Source organism: Mustela lutreola, chromosome 1 (genome assembly GCF_030435805.1).
Source record: "Mustela lutreola isolate mMusLut2 chromosome 1, mMusLut2.pri, whole genome shotgun sequence".
NCBI classification, from domain to species: domain Eukaryota; kingdom Metazoa; phylum Chordata; class Mammalia; order Carnivora; family Mustelidae; genus Mustela; species Mustela lutreola.
In genome coordinates, this window is record NC_081290.1 from 178,767,817 (window position 1) to 178,783,954 (window position 16,138).

The 16,138-nt window shown below is 43.3% G+C and overlaps 1 protein-coding gene across 9 annotated transcripts in view; it reads left to right on the forward strand.

The window, feature by feature from the left end:
• GRIA4 (glutamate ionotropic receptor AMPA type subunit 4) overlaps positions 1 to 16,138 on the forward strand; it is a 387,246-nt gene that overhangs the window by 346,836 nt on the left and 24,272 nt on the right. For 6 of the 9 annotated variants that reach the window (XM_059179531.1, XM_059179526.1, XM_059179517.1 and 3 more), the window contains exon 14: positions 12 to 259. In XM_059179531.1, the coding sequence (XP_059035514.1) occupies positions 12 to 259 (248 nt within the window). Of the gene's footprint in view, positions 1 to 11; positions 260 to 12,215; positions 12,255 to 13,660; positions 14,168 to 16,138 lie in introns of those variants that run through there. The other 3 variants (XM_059179555.1, XM_059179556.1, XM_059179557.1) reach the window with 2 other exon arrangements.

Genomic DNA, 16,138 nt, shown 5'->3' on the forward strand with positions numbered 1-16,138 from the left:
ATTTCCTCCAGAGATCAAAAATAGCAGTGTACGAAAAGATGTGGACCTACATGCGATCCGCAGAACCGTCAGTGTTCACTCGGACGACCGCAGAGGGAGTAGCTCGGGTCCGAAAATCCAAAGGCAAATTCGCCTTCCTCCTGGAGTCCACTATGAACGAGTACATCGAGCAGCGAAAGCCGTGTGACACCATGAAAGTGGGAGGAAATCTGGATTCCAAGGGCTACGGAGTAGCTACACCCAAGGGTTCTTCATTAAGGTGGGTGGGATAGTATAACAATGTAACATGTGTTGTTATAATATTCCACCTTCCCTGATGTCCCCGACACAGTGGTTTTATTTTGTGTGTGAACATGGTATGTTCGTTTTTGGTTTTGTTTTTTTTTTTTTTCCTTTTTCTCCATTTCATACGTTTTGATCAACAGTCAGGTAATTTTTTTTTTTAATTTTGGAATAATTAATCGTAGTTGACCTGTATATCTTTTAAGGCCATATAAAAACCAAACTGGTTGAACACTAGCTGCTTCCAGTGGGCCTGAAACATGGGTAGCAACGCTTCCATGTCTCATCAACTTTTTTTGGTCACTCAAATCTGTACTCTCCTTTTGTCAGCTACTGATTCTACATTTTATCATGACTTTTTTTTTTTTAATTCTGCCTGCCCACTAGTTTCTGAGTATGAAGAAATCAACCTCTTCCTAACAAACCACTTTTTTTTTTTCCATTTCAGTGTTTCATTGATTATGGCATCATTATATTTTAGGTTACCCCGAGGTTGTATTGGTGCTAACTTTGTAACCACATCTATTCATAGTTGGAATCACGATCAGCGGGAAGCTGGGCTCTGATTCTATGGGGCTTACTCCAGTCACACTCTCGCCCGTTGCAAAGGGAGTGTGCTGTCAGTAAGAGCTGTACAATTAGACCCAATGACAGTCCGTAACTGTTCACACACAGACCCTTGCAATGTGATCTGTGAGCACAGCATCTCACATGCGGATTGCTTCGAAAATCCACATGTGCTAAAGATGAGACTCTCATTCTTAAGGAAATGTTGATAAAATCTGCCCTTTTTGCCCTTTTGGTCCTGGACATAGGGAATTCACATGTTTATGCCCAGGATGCAGAATATCCCATTTTCCTTAAGCAGTAAAGGCTACTGGTGAATTGCTGGGTCTAGAGCAGGCCGAGGTCAGCAGTGACTGACAAGTCACTCCGGTCACAGTGCCGCTTAGAAGGGATTCGTACAAAGCACAGATTCCAGAAGAAGTCAGAATCTTTGCTAAAGGACTTAACCACGAACCCGGTCTTGAGAAGCAATGTCTCTGGTAAGCCTTTGAAACCTGAAAATAATGAGACCTGTACTGTTAGCTGGTAGGAATGAAAGCTGTATAAAGATGGTGTGATTGTTTTCATGGTTTGGAAAAGGGAACTGCAGTGTGCTTTGGATATGTGTGTGTGGGGGGCGCGGGGTGACACAGTTCTGAGAAACAGACAGGAACCCTGGAAAGATTGGGTTAACCCAGTATTTATTGTTTGCAAGCAACACTGCAGTAATTAGTGAGGAGTTTGACGGTGTGTCCAAAAGGGACCATTTTAAAAGGAGAGGGAACAAAATGAGCCAGTAAAGACAGACTTGGGTATGGACTTTGGCAGGAAAGCACCTTTCTTTGCACATAAGTCTCGTACGAAACTGGAGGAATGTCCAGGGAGAAAGCCAGGCCAATAAATAACCCTTGATAAAATTCTCCCCCAGAACATTCCAGCCATTCAGAAACTCAGACTGGCATCGGAGTGTTTGGCCTTCGAGGGTCTGTTTTGTAAGATGCGATAGGAGACATGTGTCATTTCAGCAAAGCCAAGGAGCAAAGAAATCTCTATTGACACAGGAGTTGTAAGGGCACCCTCGTGTAACTAATTTAAAAGGGCGAGAAGGGGAGAAAGCAATGGTGGTTGATATGTAGATCAGTGTTCAGACTATTGATTACATTCACTGGATGTCGCTTTTGCTCTTAATTAATTCTCTGTGGCTATAGCTGCCTTGTCCTCTGTCTTGTGTCTCCTGATAAAGTCAAGTTCCAGGGACTGCATTTGGCCCTCAGTTACGGGTGCGCCTGACTCCCATTGATGGCAAGAGAGAGTTCCCTCTTAAATGTGCCACTTTGTCAAATCCACACTACGGGGATTGTTTGGGAAGACGCTGAAGGGCTTCATCTGTCTAGAACTGGATAATAATCCGCTCTTGGCTTCCCCTCTTTTCCTGTCCTTCCCTGGCTCTTGTTAATGAGGCAATTGTTAAACTCCGCTTCCTGGAGGAGAGTTTGTTTCTGTACTTTGTTTGATATACGCCACTATTTCCTGTGTGAGCAGCCCTGCATGCCAACACCACAGTCCCTTTGTCCCGTCGAGAACGCTGGAAGAGCACGGACGGCTAACAGCATGCACCTTACCCCCACGGCAGGCACCTTACCCCCACCTCCTCACTTCCCCAGCCCCGGTTCACTAGGTGGGAGGCTCATTAAGCTTAAATCCTCATTCTTACTCAATGAGGAGCTTTCTGTTTGAACAGAAATAGCCTCGTATAGAGCTGGACCCGTGGGTACCTTCTGATAAATGACTTAGTTTGTAGGAACATACTCAAAACAACTGCATTCATCACAGCGAGATCGCAAGGGTACATCTGCATGGAGAGCGCCTTTGCAACCTTTCTGCCTTATTTGTTCAGTAGACTGCTTTCCGCTAGGAGCTGTCTTTTTTTTAACTAAGTCTTTGCTTTAATAGTTCTGGATACAGTGAGATTTGGTCTGTTTCATTGTCCTGCTCACAAACTCTGCTGTCACGATTCACTGGGCAGCAGGAGTCTTGAAGAACAGGAGAACTTGAAGAACGCAGAGAAATGGCTGACAGTCTTCCAGTGGTCTAGGGAGTCTCACGTTTCCGGTGCTTCAGAGTCAGTGTCCCAGAAAAGAGGAAGACTGGGGTGTAGGATCAGGATGGAAAGCCGAAACTCTGGTTTCGACTGTAGACTTTCAAACAAATGCTGTGTGGGTGGTGATAGAGATGGTCTCTGTGCCTGGGGTAGAAAACACTGCAACAGGGGGGACCAGCGCCTGATTTCACGGGAGAGGAATAACGCTCCGCGTTGTTGGAAGAGACTTTATTTCAGACTTGTGTTCGTGAGGTTTACAGAAAGCTTTCAGTTACAGAGAAGTGCAGTAACCGTGCTCAGAAATGATTGACTTTCTGGTACTTGGACACAGATTCGTCAAGTTTGAGGTCATAGAAGAACACTAGGACTGTTGATGCTGTTGAACGGAGCCTCTTTAGATCTTACTGTGATAAAGTTTGCAATGCAGTGTGAGGAAGTTCATGAGCGATCACAGGCGAGTGTGTCTGCAAGCTCTGTTGGTCAGCAAGAGAACCCAAATCTTACCGGCATAGTTAGTTATTTTCCAAAGTCATCTTCTGAAGAAAACTTTTAGTTCCCATTGTGAGATGAAAAGGTGAAATCTCCTCTTTTATATTATCTCTCAGCTCTCCCCACACTCTACTATTTCTCTCAAATCTTCTTTTCATAGGCACGATACCATTTATACTACTCTCAGCATCCTGGCTTCCTTATTGTTCCTTCTCCAGCACCCTGACAGCCCGATACTGTCGTGGAATCTGTCCTCTGGCTGAGGGACGTTTATGACCTGTGCTTTAGACAGTGCCGCAGTGCAGTGCGGAGCGTAGATGAAAGAGGCGTGTGTCCACGGTGACTTCACTGCAAACCAGAGGAGACCTGCCTGTGCTCTAGTAGTTACTGGACGGGAGATGTGCTCGCTCCAGCAGCACATATTCTAGTCTTCATTGGGCAGGAGAGCCGTATGCTCCACTGACAAAATCCTGTCTTCGCTGTCTCACCCATATTCCTCTGGTTGCTCTTCTCTCTGCTATGCAACAAGTAAAACGGGCATGCTTAGAGGGAATCCTAACTTAGTTACTGCAGAGGTTCCTGGGTCCCAAATAGCTGTGAGATGGGAATACCCCCTTTGAAGACACTCACAGTCCGTGGTATCTGCAGGTGGCGCCTCCAGGGAACACAGCGAAGGATCCCGACTGAAGACTCCCCCGGCCTCTGTAAGAATCTGTAGATTCGACCCTAGTGTTTGAAGCCAAGTTTGAGGGGGGGGGAAAAAAAAAAAGCCAACAAACACTAGTGATAATTTTATTCATATTTTGCCTTCTCTAAAAATATTGGCGAGACTGGGTCTAAAATAAGACAAATGCTCTGTCATCCACCCCACCCCTAAAGTGATGTTTCAGAAGAAAGCAGTTCCAAAAGGACTTGATCAGTACTTGAGATCTGGGCAAATTGAGGCCCAGTTGGACCTGCTCTCCTCCTGTCCTAGGAGCCCATGACCGCAGGAGCAAGACCTCTGAAACCAGGCACGTGCGGCTCAGTCCACAGCGGCCAGCTCCAAGCCCGGGGCCACAGCGTTGGGGGGTAGCACAATTTCACCGGCCCTCTTCTTTCCGTGTTGTGCGCAGTCCCAAGCCAGCGTCTGCATCTCCATCAGTGTGGGCAGCATCCTCTGTAGGCCCGGTCCTGTTGGAGGGTCGTTCAGGGCACGTGTATTAAACCTTGTATTCATATCCACATACGAAAAAATATATGATCCTTAAGGAACCACCTTCTCATGTGCAATCAGTGATAGGTGTTTACTCATCAGTTGGAGGGTACTTGCAAGGTTTGGGAACAAGGGGCCTGCTGGATGTTGTCCGCTAGAAGAAAGTTGGTATCTGTTTCCGTGTTAGTAACAAGTCGCTGTTAGCACCTGAGGTGGACATTGGAAAAGGTTACAGGTACAGAAAGTGAAACCTCAGTGCTAGTAATTCCTGAGCAGCACTTGGCCTCAAGTGAATTAATTTTTCACTTGTTTTCAGGAAATGAATTGCAGTAGATTAGTACATAACTTTTTTTAAAATTTTAACTGTTATGGAAGAAAAGGTTTCTGTATGTGCTGTATGAACACCCTTCATTCTTCTTGATGCTATATTAAGAGATGCTGCAGGTGACTTAGTCCTTGTGATCCCTTACAACTTGGAATACTAGCTGGACTAGGGATTAGAACACACACAAACACACGTCCATCATACACGCACACAAGCACACAAACCCGGCTGGGATGTGCTTCATCACTTACCTGGTTTCCTCTCAGAGATGCTGATGTTTATTGCAGGCTCCCGGGGGTTACTGCATCACCAGCTGAGATGCACCTGGTACGGTTACCAATACTACATGCATCCGAGGGGGAAATAATCCCCTTTACCGTCCATATACTCCATCTTTCCCTTCCTTTCTTGATGTCCAGTCCAGTAGGAAACCTGAAACTTCTCCACTGCCTTTAGAAATTACTACTTTTTTCAATTAGGTCTTGCCAGTGCTTGAAGGATGACTGAAAACACAGCTCCCAGGAAGAAGAAAAATATTGTGGCATTTTCCTGCATTTCTTTAAGATTTACCAGGCATTAAACATGTTTGCCATTCTTCCTACTAGTAAAAAAAAAAAATGCCAATATGATTCACCATCACATATTTGCCAGCTCATTCAACAGATGGCCCTGGGGTCCCCTCTGAGAATTTGCTAGTTGTTGTCAAGTTGCTCCCTTTGAGTTTGGCTCTGTGACTGCCATAGGTAACACCACATCTAGATGTTTCTAAATTTAATGTCTAGCTGTGTGCTCCTACTCACCATGACACGTAGAAACGTGTTTTAGTAACTTGTCTCAGAAAGTGGGTAATTCATGGTCATTTTAGTTTCAACCACTTCAAAGAGAATTAAATATAAGGAGATAAAAATGCTATAAATGAGGTTCACCAGGTCAAGCCTTCACAGCCTGACCGGAGGAGACACCGACACTGGATGTCAATTGTGACAGTTCTGAGAAAAGTGAGAATCCCAAACTTTTGTTCTTTAGTCCTATGAAATTGCCTTGTAAGCAAGTCCTATAGAGAAAGAGAGCCTCCCGAGAAAACATGTATATCCTGTGTAATTCAAATCGACTCAGTGATAGCACAATTAACGTGAGTGCCAGACCTGTAGCCAACCAAGTCACGTGGCCTTGACCCACGTGTGCCGACAGTACTTAGGAGACACAGTGTTGTGTCTAAGACCAGAGTTTGTCAGCTGCTAAGTGGATGAATGTATCCTCACGTTAATAAACAAGTGTTGTCTTGCCAGTGCCCTTGGGGGGGGGGGGGGGAGTGTCTTTCCTCAGACTTGGCATTTTTGGCTTGACCCCTGAGGAACCCACACATGGGCTTCCACCCAGCACTGCAGAACCTTCAGACACTTGCTTTGTTGTTCCCTCGTGTCCCCCTGTCAGCCCGAGCACTAGAGCTGCCGTTGTGTCTGGAAGCCATTCTGCAGAGTGAGAGTGAGCGCTAGGGATGCCAGAATCTAGAAGGGGGCCCAGCTCAGACAGCCTACTAAGAAAATCAGGTCTGGGTAGTCAAAGCAAAGAATCAAAAAGCATGGGGTGGGGGGAGAGAAGGGTAGGGACAGGACAGAAGGGAAATGTGGCCGCAGGAATCTTAGAGCTGGGAAAAGCGCGGCGGCCGCAGAGGTCCTGCTTTATGGGGAATCAGACACATTGGTGTGGCCCATGCCGGGTTTGCTGCCGCCAGTTAAAGTCTCAGCCGTAGGCCAAGCACCCCCCACCAGAGAAATTGCTGGTGTGAAACGTCTCTCTGCTGGGTGTGAGGCAGCTTCTGCCCATGGCTACAAAGCTCCTCTCTGGGCCTGTCTGTGCCCAGTTATAAGAGAAACTGTCCGATAGTGTTCCTCCCTAGAAGACCTCGGGCTGTAGAACCATGAATTTTATAGACAGTAAATGCCCTTGTCCGAAGACCAGCAAGGTCAAGTGATAGGGGGGTTTCTTGTTTTTTTGCTTTTTCGTGCATTGCTTGTATAGGATTCTGTTCTCCAGACTTCTCTTCCTAAAGGGAAGGCTGCAAAGACAATCAGCCCAGGCTGCTGCAGAAGAAGGGGTCAGTCAAGTTGTCAGAGAGATCCCAGCTCCTACTCCTCTCCGCAGTTCGGTAGGAACAAGACGAGAAGCATTATCCCACTCTACCAGATTCCTACCCCTGACTGTCCCGAGTCCGTCTTACCTGAGATCATGGAGGTAGGGCGGAGAGGGAGTGCAGGAGAGAGGGAATTTTTCCATGCTTGGAATAATCAGACGGGTAAAGAGTATTTCAGACTTGCATATGCGCACAGGACTTTGGAGGGAGCATGGTAATCAGATTTACCACGAAACTCCAAAATACCTGTAATAAACTAAGTGTGTTGCTCACTTTACTGTGGACATGTCATATTCTCCTAAATGTAGAATTCTATGCAATACTGTTTTAATGCAGTTTTATCCTAATGATAAACTTCTACTTAGTGCATCATAAGTAAATAATGGTTTTCCATAAAAATGAAACTGTTTCAGCAGAGATATGGGAAACCAGCCAACCACAACCTGAGACATTATTATCTTCCTTTTGTCTCTAAAGATAATATCAGCCATGATTGGGCTGAGTTTATGATTCATACTTAAGGAAGGGAAGATAAAATAGCTTGGCAGATATTTGGAATGAACTGGAAAATAGTGCAGACTCTGGTTTAGGATTCTGTTGTTTTAATTTAGCTAAGAATGAGAAACAGCAATTCATTTATTTTAATGTTTGGTCCCCTACCCCTAATTCAGTCCAATAACACTTGTTTTCAGAATGAAATAACAGAATTTGAGATAACTTTGCCACAAATACCATATCCCTTACATCTTTGCAGCACCGAAACACAATCCCCAGCCTCAGCCCCAGGCCCTCTCAGAAACAGCCTTGTATTAATTCTAAGAATATCTTGTGACTGATAATCATACTAACAGAAGTTAGAAATACTTTGTTTATCCTCCTTGATAACAGAAAAGTCTATTTTATGATTGAAAGTAGTTTATTTTAAATGGACAGATTCCATACTCTCTGGAAACCTGAAAAGCCATTGTTAGGGCTCACCAATACACTTCATACAAACTTTATGAGACCATTTCCTTATGCTCCCTTAGTATCACATGACTCAACAGCGTAGACAAATTAAAGGCAGAAAAATAATTCTAGCATCAGTTCTGCCTTTCCAAGTTTATAATTCCCAGATGGGGGAGAAGTCTGTCATTTTAAATACCACTGACCATGCAAGGTCCTGTCTCGTCATGTTGAAATAAAGTAGTCTTTATTTAGCTTACCTCCCCCCCCAAGGTACTCAGGAAAGAAACTGACACACAGATAATTTTTTACAGCATTATTATTCAGTCTTTATTCTCTAAGCATTCAATCTTTGCAAGTTAGCCGAAATAAGAATTAAAGTGGAGTCAGTTAACCAAATGTGACATAAACAGCTCTGTACTTTGAAAGAGAAGAGGTGTGTGTGGGACCTCTCACCACAGAGAAAAGATGGCGTGAACTCTGTGGAGACCTGCACACAAGACCTCTGCTCTTACAGAGAATGTTTGCTTCCTCGTTGGGGCTGACAGATACGCACCTTCTGAACATCCTTTTTCAAAATGGTAACAGGCCAGAATCCCATTAGTAACTGAGAGAAGCTCTTCTCAGATACCCAGCCCCCTATTCTTCTGTCTTTTCAGGTATTTGCAACTAAAAGAAAAAAAAAATCATAAAAGCATTTATCAGTGAATATAGCTGCTCTAAGTTGTTGGTGCCTTTCGTATGGAAAGGAAATTTTTTAAAATAGGCTGGAGAAATAGAAAAGTTAGGATGAAACCAAGGATCCAGACCCCTAAGTGGGTACCATAACCTTTGGCTTCTACTCAAGGCCAGGTGGAGGGAAAAAGTCAACAGGGTCCAAGAAGAGCTCACCTCAGATGGTCTCCCAGAGTAAAAAGCAAAAAGCAAAGGCTAACAGAAAAAGAAGTTGCTTTCTTTTAAATGATACAGCAATGTTAACATCGTAGAAGGCAAAGAACCAGTTCATGTATGATCTAATTGATGATCTTTCTAATCTGTTCACTTTTAAGAGGTGATGTTTAAGTTTGGCTTGATGATAGAACTCTAAAAATTACTGAGCAGTATATTTCTTAAGTGAGACAATAATAGTGACCGTGAGGCCTGAGCGTTTTTTAACCACCCCCACATCGTTCTTTTTACTTGCTCCTTTTCACCCTCTTATGGTGTCATTCTGTTAAGAGGAAGAGTCTAGTGTGTAAACCTGGTGATTCACAGACCTGTACCCCTGGGGATAAAAATATATGTTTATAAAAAATTTAAAAAAAAAAAAAAAAAAAGAGGAAGAGTCTGTCAGTCGGCAACATTAAGTGACTTGCCCACAGTGCCACAGCTGAGACAGAAATCTTCTGGCTCTCTTCAGTGCTCTTATGGGGAAAGAACAAAAGAGAACTTTTTAACATAGATACAATTTGATTTCAAAACTTACTCAACAGTTTCTGTGATTCTCCCGTGTCGTATTTCAACAATATCCATAATTTCAAAGTGTATTGCGAATACCCCATAGAGTTCAAGGAATTGTTTATATTAGGGAAAAAAAAAACTACTAAATAATTCTGGCTAAGCTGAAGAAATCACACAGGAATAGATTTCAGGTCAGCATAAAAATTTTACAACAATTAAAACTGGTCCAAAAGTGGGAGGAAATTGGCCAAGATCCCCAACTTCAGAATTGCTTGAGTGGAAACAGAAGAGTTTCCCACTTTCAGAGTCTAAGAATCTGTGTCACGTCCTGCATTATCTTTAGCAAAGCAACCAAAGAATTCCTTTACACCTCTTTGAAGTTGCTGACAATAAGACTGAGGAGAAATTCATCCCCAGAACCTCAATACAAGCTCATCTGGTTTTGGAATTAAATAAGTCACATCTTCGGGGTGCCTGGGTGGCTCAGTGGGTTAAGCTGCTGCCTTCGGCTCAGGTCATGGTCTCAGGGTCCTGGGATCGAGTCCCGCATCGGCCTCTCTGCTCAGCAGGGAGCCTGCTTCTCTCTCTCTCTCTCTGCCTGCCTCTCCGTCTACTTGTGATCTCTATCTGTCAAATAAATAAAGTCTTTAAAAATAAATAAATAAATAAGTCACATCTTCGGTAAATAGCTAATTTTTATCACATTCTGTCTACACTGTGAAATAGATATTTAAGGAAAGCACTTCTCTTTAAGAACCACAGAGCTAGAGACAGAAGCAGGTCTTGTTTTCCTCCCTGTACAGACATTTAAAATTATATACTGACGTCAAACTTTGGGCAAGGTACAAATCTGACAAAGTTCGCTGGGTTGTAAAAGGGGGAGTAAAGCAGCAAAAGTGAGGCATGTGCCTATGGAAGGACTTGCTTTTGTTTATTTTTTTTAGAACAGCATGTATGCTTCCCTATCTAGATAATGATAAAAACTGATCCATGTAATATGGTACCCCATGGCGTTTCAATTAAAATACTTGAGAGAGTAATTTTTAAGGGCCCCTGATAACATCAGCAACATTGGTTGCTACTTCATTTATTTTTCATTTTTGCCCTTATCACAGAGAGCAGCCCATTTATGCTCTGAAGCATGTAGACTGCACGCCACTGGAATTTCATCCACACAGCTTCACAATTTCCAAGTGTATTATTATAGGAAAAAAGGAAATTCCCTATTTCTGTGGAAAAAAAATATGTATATATATATATATGCGGAATTTATGGAATTCAGCGGATAAAAGGCTGGTTTGTCAAAATGGACATTTTTTAAATACTCCTTCAAGATAATGAACGAAGTTAAGGTTCCCAAGTAAGAACAAGAGGATAAGCACGTGTATTTGTCATTGGAGAAGCTTTACTCTGTTGTGTCTGCATCATGTAGCTTCAAGGGGATCAAAGCCCAGAGGGTGATGGTGACAGACGGATAGTGTAGAACCTTCCATACAGTGGTTTTTCTCTGCACATTTTCATAATGGCCATTAGAGTAACGATTACCCCATCCTTCATTTCGACGCCTCTGGAATATATGGTGACAACCCAAGGTTCCAAAGTACATCCATTTTCTCACCTGATGTCATTTTACTTGATCAAGAATTTTAATAAATTACCCAAAGTTAAATAACAATAGCACATGATCTTGTATGGGTTCAGGCTCATTCTCGGTCTCCACTTCCCTTCATGTCTCATGGAACTCAATCAATTGTCTGGTATTTGATCTTTCTTTTTGGGAGCCAGTCACTGAAATTATGCCAAAGGGTGACTAGGAATGGACTCTAAGCTCGGTTAACTAGACGGGAGTCTCAAAAAGACGTTCAAACAAGAAAAGATTGGATCAGATGCCATGTAAATGAAAAACCAAACAAATTCAACAACTCCTACCTACCAAGTGCATGTATATGAGTGTATTTGCCCCACAAATCCTTGGTGCTGGTGCTCCTGTCTTCACTAGACAGATGTGGCCCCTGAAGCTCAGGAGGAGAAGGAGCCCATCATTCCCCGGCCCCAAATCCACGCCCCTTTCATGTGCTGCCTTCTTTCTCTCCGGAGATTCCAGAAGCCCTTCTTAGCTAGAGGCACATTACGGAAGAAAACCTCTCTGTCCTACCTGTGATTCCCTGTTTTGATCAAATAAAGCAAGTACCTAGTTTCGGATACTATCCCCTCTCCCCAACTTTCCTAACCCTCCCCTTTTATGACCCCTTAGGGTTTGGTTGGGTCTTTTTTTTTTTTTTTTTTTTTGCATGTTTGCAATAATTCTTGTTAATACCAAATTCGCTACTGCCCTCCACACGATGTCGGCTTGTAGCACCATCCGTTTACCCTCAAAAACACCAGGAACCTCAGGGAAACGGGTTGAGGGCACACAGCATGCCTCTGTCTCTTTAAGGAGCTCAGGTCCGCTTCACCCCACGCTCTCCCTGATTCACCCACCCAATGTGCTCTGCTCTATGCCAGCCTTCAGTTCATCCAAGCCCCGACACAACACACTGAGAAGAGCAGACTTTTGTCCCTCTTACACAGCGTATGTTCATTCCCCTTTGGCTTAATCCTCAATATGAATTTGAAGCTCATTTCAATGAACACCCCAGGATATCAGACAGTTGGTAGTGTCTTGTGAGACCTGAGGAAAGGGTTGGCCAGAACTGAACTTGACTTTAATACAAGACCATGTTCTATTATTGTTTAACTTTGGGTATTTCTCCCCTAGGAGGAGGACAGAGGAGAACTAACGAGCTCCAGGACCAAGGTAAGAGGGGAGTTTTCTTTCAAAAGAATGGGTTCCATCCATTTGAAGGAAACCCCTCCCCCACCTATTTTTCAATCCCTTTTTCTTTATAAATTTTATTTTTTAACTCACGCCTTAGGAAGCAAGCTTGCCACCTGTGTGTAATAGTTACTTGAACATCCTCTTACAAATGTTTTAGCAGGAAGTAGTAAACACCCTCACACAAGTCCTATCAGTTACATGCTAATGCGTGTAAAGTTCTCCATCATCATTAACTATCAGTGCCAATCTCCCATTACGGATCAGTCTCTTGCACAGGCCTGAAGAAATTGCCATCTGCCGTTTATTTCTCTCTGTAGAATATGGATGGTAACTGATAACCAAACCATAATGGGTGATGGGGTTACAAAAATATTAAAATTAAAAATCCAAAGTGTTTCTATAGGAAATTTATTATTCTTAAGAATTTTTTTTATTTAAAAATTTTATATTAATAGAAGCAGCTGATCTAATGTAAAGGATACGGAATTTGGAATATGCACAGACCAGACTCTGGGTGGGTAGCAGTATAGACGTGATGAGATGTTTAAGGTGCCGTATGAAACCTGGGGAGGAAAACGCGGAAGGGGAGTGGATGCTGTGCTGAGCAGTGTTTCTCCGGCTGAAAGCGCCTTCCCGGGCATCCCTCCCAAGTGGTTTCCAGTGTTACTGCTCACCTTCTGTGTCATTGTCCCTGGAAGTCGTGGGTTTTCCATCCTTTCGGTACTCTGTGTCGCATTGGTCCTTCCAGGCAAAAAACAAGTGAGCAAATCAAAAAGCATCCAGAATTTGAGCTGTTGGAAGAAAGGTGGAAACCGGCAGGGGCCGGGGGGCACGAAGGGACAGCGTCCAGACCGTCTGCAGCAATCCTTCTGTCATCCTAGCCCTCCAAGGAGGCCAAGTTTTGTGATTCAAGTCGATTTTAGGGAAGCTTGCGGCTCAGACAATTGAGCTACTTGAGGCTCAAGAAAAAGGGGATCCTAGGAAGCAGGGGAAATGTTCAGAAAGAAGGAGAATTCAGGTGATTTGTTGCCAATAAATCTTCACCGTCTTTCAGAGACAGTTCTGGGTGTTCTGTTACAAGCCTGCTTAGAATCATCTTCAGGTTGGATGTTCAAGGTTTTTTAAGGAAAGAAAAACTCTTCAAACAGATCTGTTTTTATTGGAGACTGTTGTCCTAGGAGCGGGAGCCACAGTAGCCATCTGATTAGGAACAGCTGTGAGAGGACGCGCAGGAGATGGGAACTTGATTTCAATGCCAGCATACCCTACTTTGTAGCTAATGCTATTGCCAGTGGTCACCAGGTCCCGGTCTTTTAGCAGGTCACGCGTTTTGTTGTCAGAAGTCAGAACCTAATTTTTGTGTTCTCACTCCCTGACTCCCTTAGTGAAACACACGGGATATGTTGGAGACACATAATTCACTCCTGAATTTGAAGATGCCTGATGTATGGATCGCCTGAGCAGTCACACAGAGAAGGGAAGGCATTTGGTGGTGTTTCATGAACTGTGTCCACACCGACATCAGTCTGTCAGGCAGATCTCTTGCGCAATCTGAATTTCAGGAAACAGTTCCTGGTGGTCTTGTGCAGGGAAAGAACTAGGGGGTCGTTCTGCAGTGACTTGGTTCTGTTAGATAACCTGAGATTGAGGTGAAACACCATTTTCAGCTTTTTGCTTTGTGCCGTTGCTCTATAAAGTGAAAAATACTGATCCCATATTGGTTGCATTCGGTTTATTATGTCTGTGAAAACCAATGAATGCAAGAGCCCAGGCTGGTAGCTTAAGAAATACTCAGGTACTCCGGGCCAGGAGCAAGTGACTGAAGGGCTGTGTGCTGTGTTCTCACGTTAATACCACTTGAAGCAAATGCCAGGGAAACCGTTTTCAGAATTCACAGTTCTGGGTTTTGTTTTTTAATAAAAATAAGTGAGGGACTATACTTCTGTTTTGAAATACGGTTGTGAGCCCTGCTGCCCTCAGAGATAAGCAGCTTTGTGTTTCCCTCTGAAGGGCATAAACTGAAAAGCTGTAAAGACACACAGACTTAGAATTCTTAGGGTTTGGTTAATTTTGAAGAACAGCAAGAGCCAACTGCCCTCCTGGTAGGGTGGTTCACACAGCTTCCTCAGGTTCCCGTAGCTTCGCATCCCTTCTTCTAGACGACCGTTTTTATCCCTTTGTTTATGCTCTTCTCCCGCCTCACCAAAATCCAAGCCAAAAGTTAGCATAGATGAAACGAGAGCGTTCAAAGACATTTTACGTTCTGTCCAAATTCTAGGCTGCCGCAAAGGAATCAGGCACCCCGAGTGAAAGAGAAATTGAAACTTTAATTTTTTAAGCGTTTGTAGGGAGTCTGGTGGTGGGTATTAAGGAGGGCATGGTGGATCTTGGAACATTGAAAAAATAAATTTAGAAAAAGAATTTTAGGGAAATTTAAAATATTTGTAGATATTTATTAGACATAGTCAGCTAACTGCATATTTAAATACACAAAATAAATCTTAATCAGGTTAAACCACACATAGCGTTGACATTTAGTATCTGTTAATGACGAATGCAATTGTTAATTTCTCTGACGTACTGAGTTATACTGTTCTCAGTAGTAAATTTAGTAATAGGAGAATTCAATAAAAGTGACATGTTTTATTTGCTACTCATAAATAGGTTAGAACAAAACGATAAGAATACCATTATCTGGGATTTAGTTGTAAGTATCTGATTTCACCTGATACTTACAAGCTTGTATCTGATTTGATCAATTAGTACTTTTTCCTTGCCTGGATACACAAAGTGAGCTGGTAATCCCTTTATTTTAACCATCTATAATCTCACTGAAATACCATTTAGGTATTTTGTTTATACAGCAGACAAAATTGTTGGCCATTATTCATAAAAACAGCTAGTGTCAGTGGCTCGTCCTGTCCCTCTTACCGTCATTTAATAGATGGTTTGGGAGCATTTCGTTTTATTGTGTTCTGTTTTAAAACCCTCTCCATACCGGGTGTTCCCAGAATCCCTTAGGTGGCATGGTCAAAAGACCCCCTCTAATGATTCAGCTCTGGATTCTTTCATTTTAATAGGCTGCTTAAAAAGTAGCACCTTAAGTTAATCATGGAGATACCAGCCCTCCCTGTAGTCACTGCGTGGCTCCTGTGGTTCTCGCCCTGCCTTGGGACCAAGCAGGGTGTAAAATACCATGAAACATAGTCGCTGTGCCCCACCAGGAAAGACGTTCGGAGATGGCAATACTGTGACGCCATGTAGGACTCCAAGTAAATGGAGCGCTCCAGACGGTAGATATTGAAAGAAGGAGATCAGTTGCGTGTAGAGCATCAGGAAGAGATCTCCTAAAAAAGGTTCAGATGTAGTAGTTGATAAATATTAGTTGAATGAATAAGTCCATGAGTGATTATTGGAAAATGGTAAGAACTTTAGAAAAGCTAAGGGCAGGGGGTGCGAGGGGGAGAAATTTCTGGTGAAGGTTCTGTTAATGAGATTGGCATGGATTGTGAATAAAATGTGTTTGGGGCTCTAAGGAATCTAGCCTGGAGAAGGCAGAGAAGGTCTGTTTGGGGAATTAGGGTGGTTAAGAGGCTGGGCTTCTATGGTAGAAGGACTCGGGTTCCAGTCCCGCCTTTGGCATTTGCCAGCCATGTGGATTCAGTGAGGAATTGGTGGGAATGTGAGAACTTGGGACAGAGCCTGGCTCAGTCAAATATAATGGAGTCATTCTTTAAAGGTATACCTATAAACTGAATTGTTAGGAAGCTTTGAATGTCAGGAAAATTAGAACAAAGTCGTATCTTGGAAACAGCCACGAGGCCCCGAAGATTTTCAATAAAGCGGTGTAAACACGCAGACAG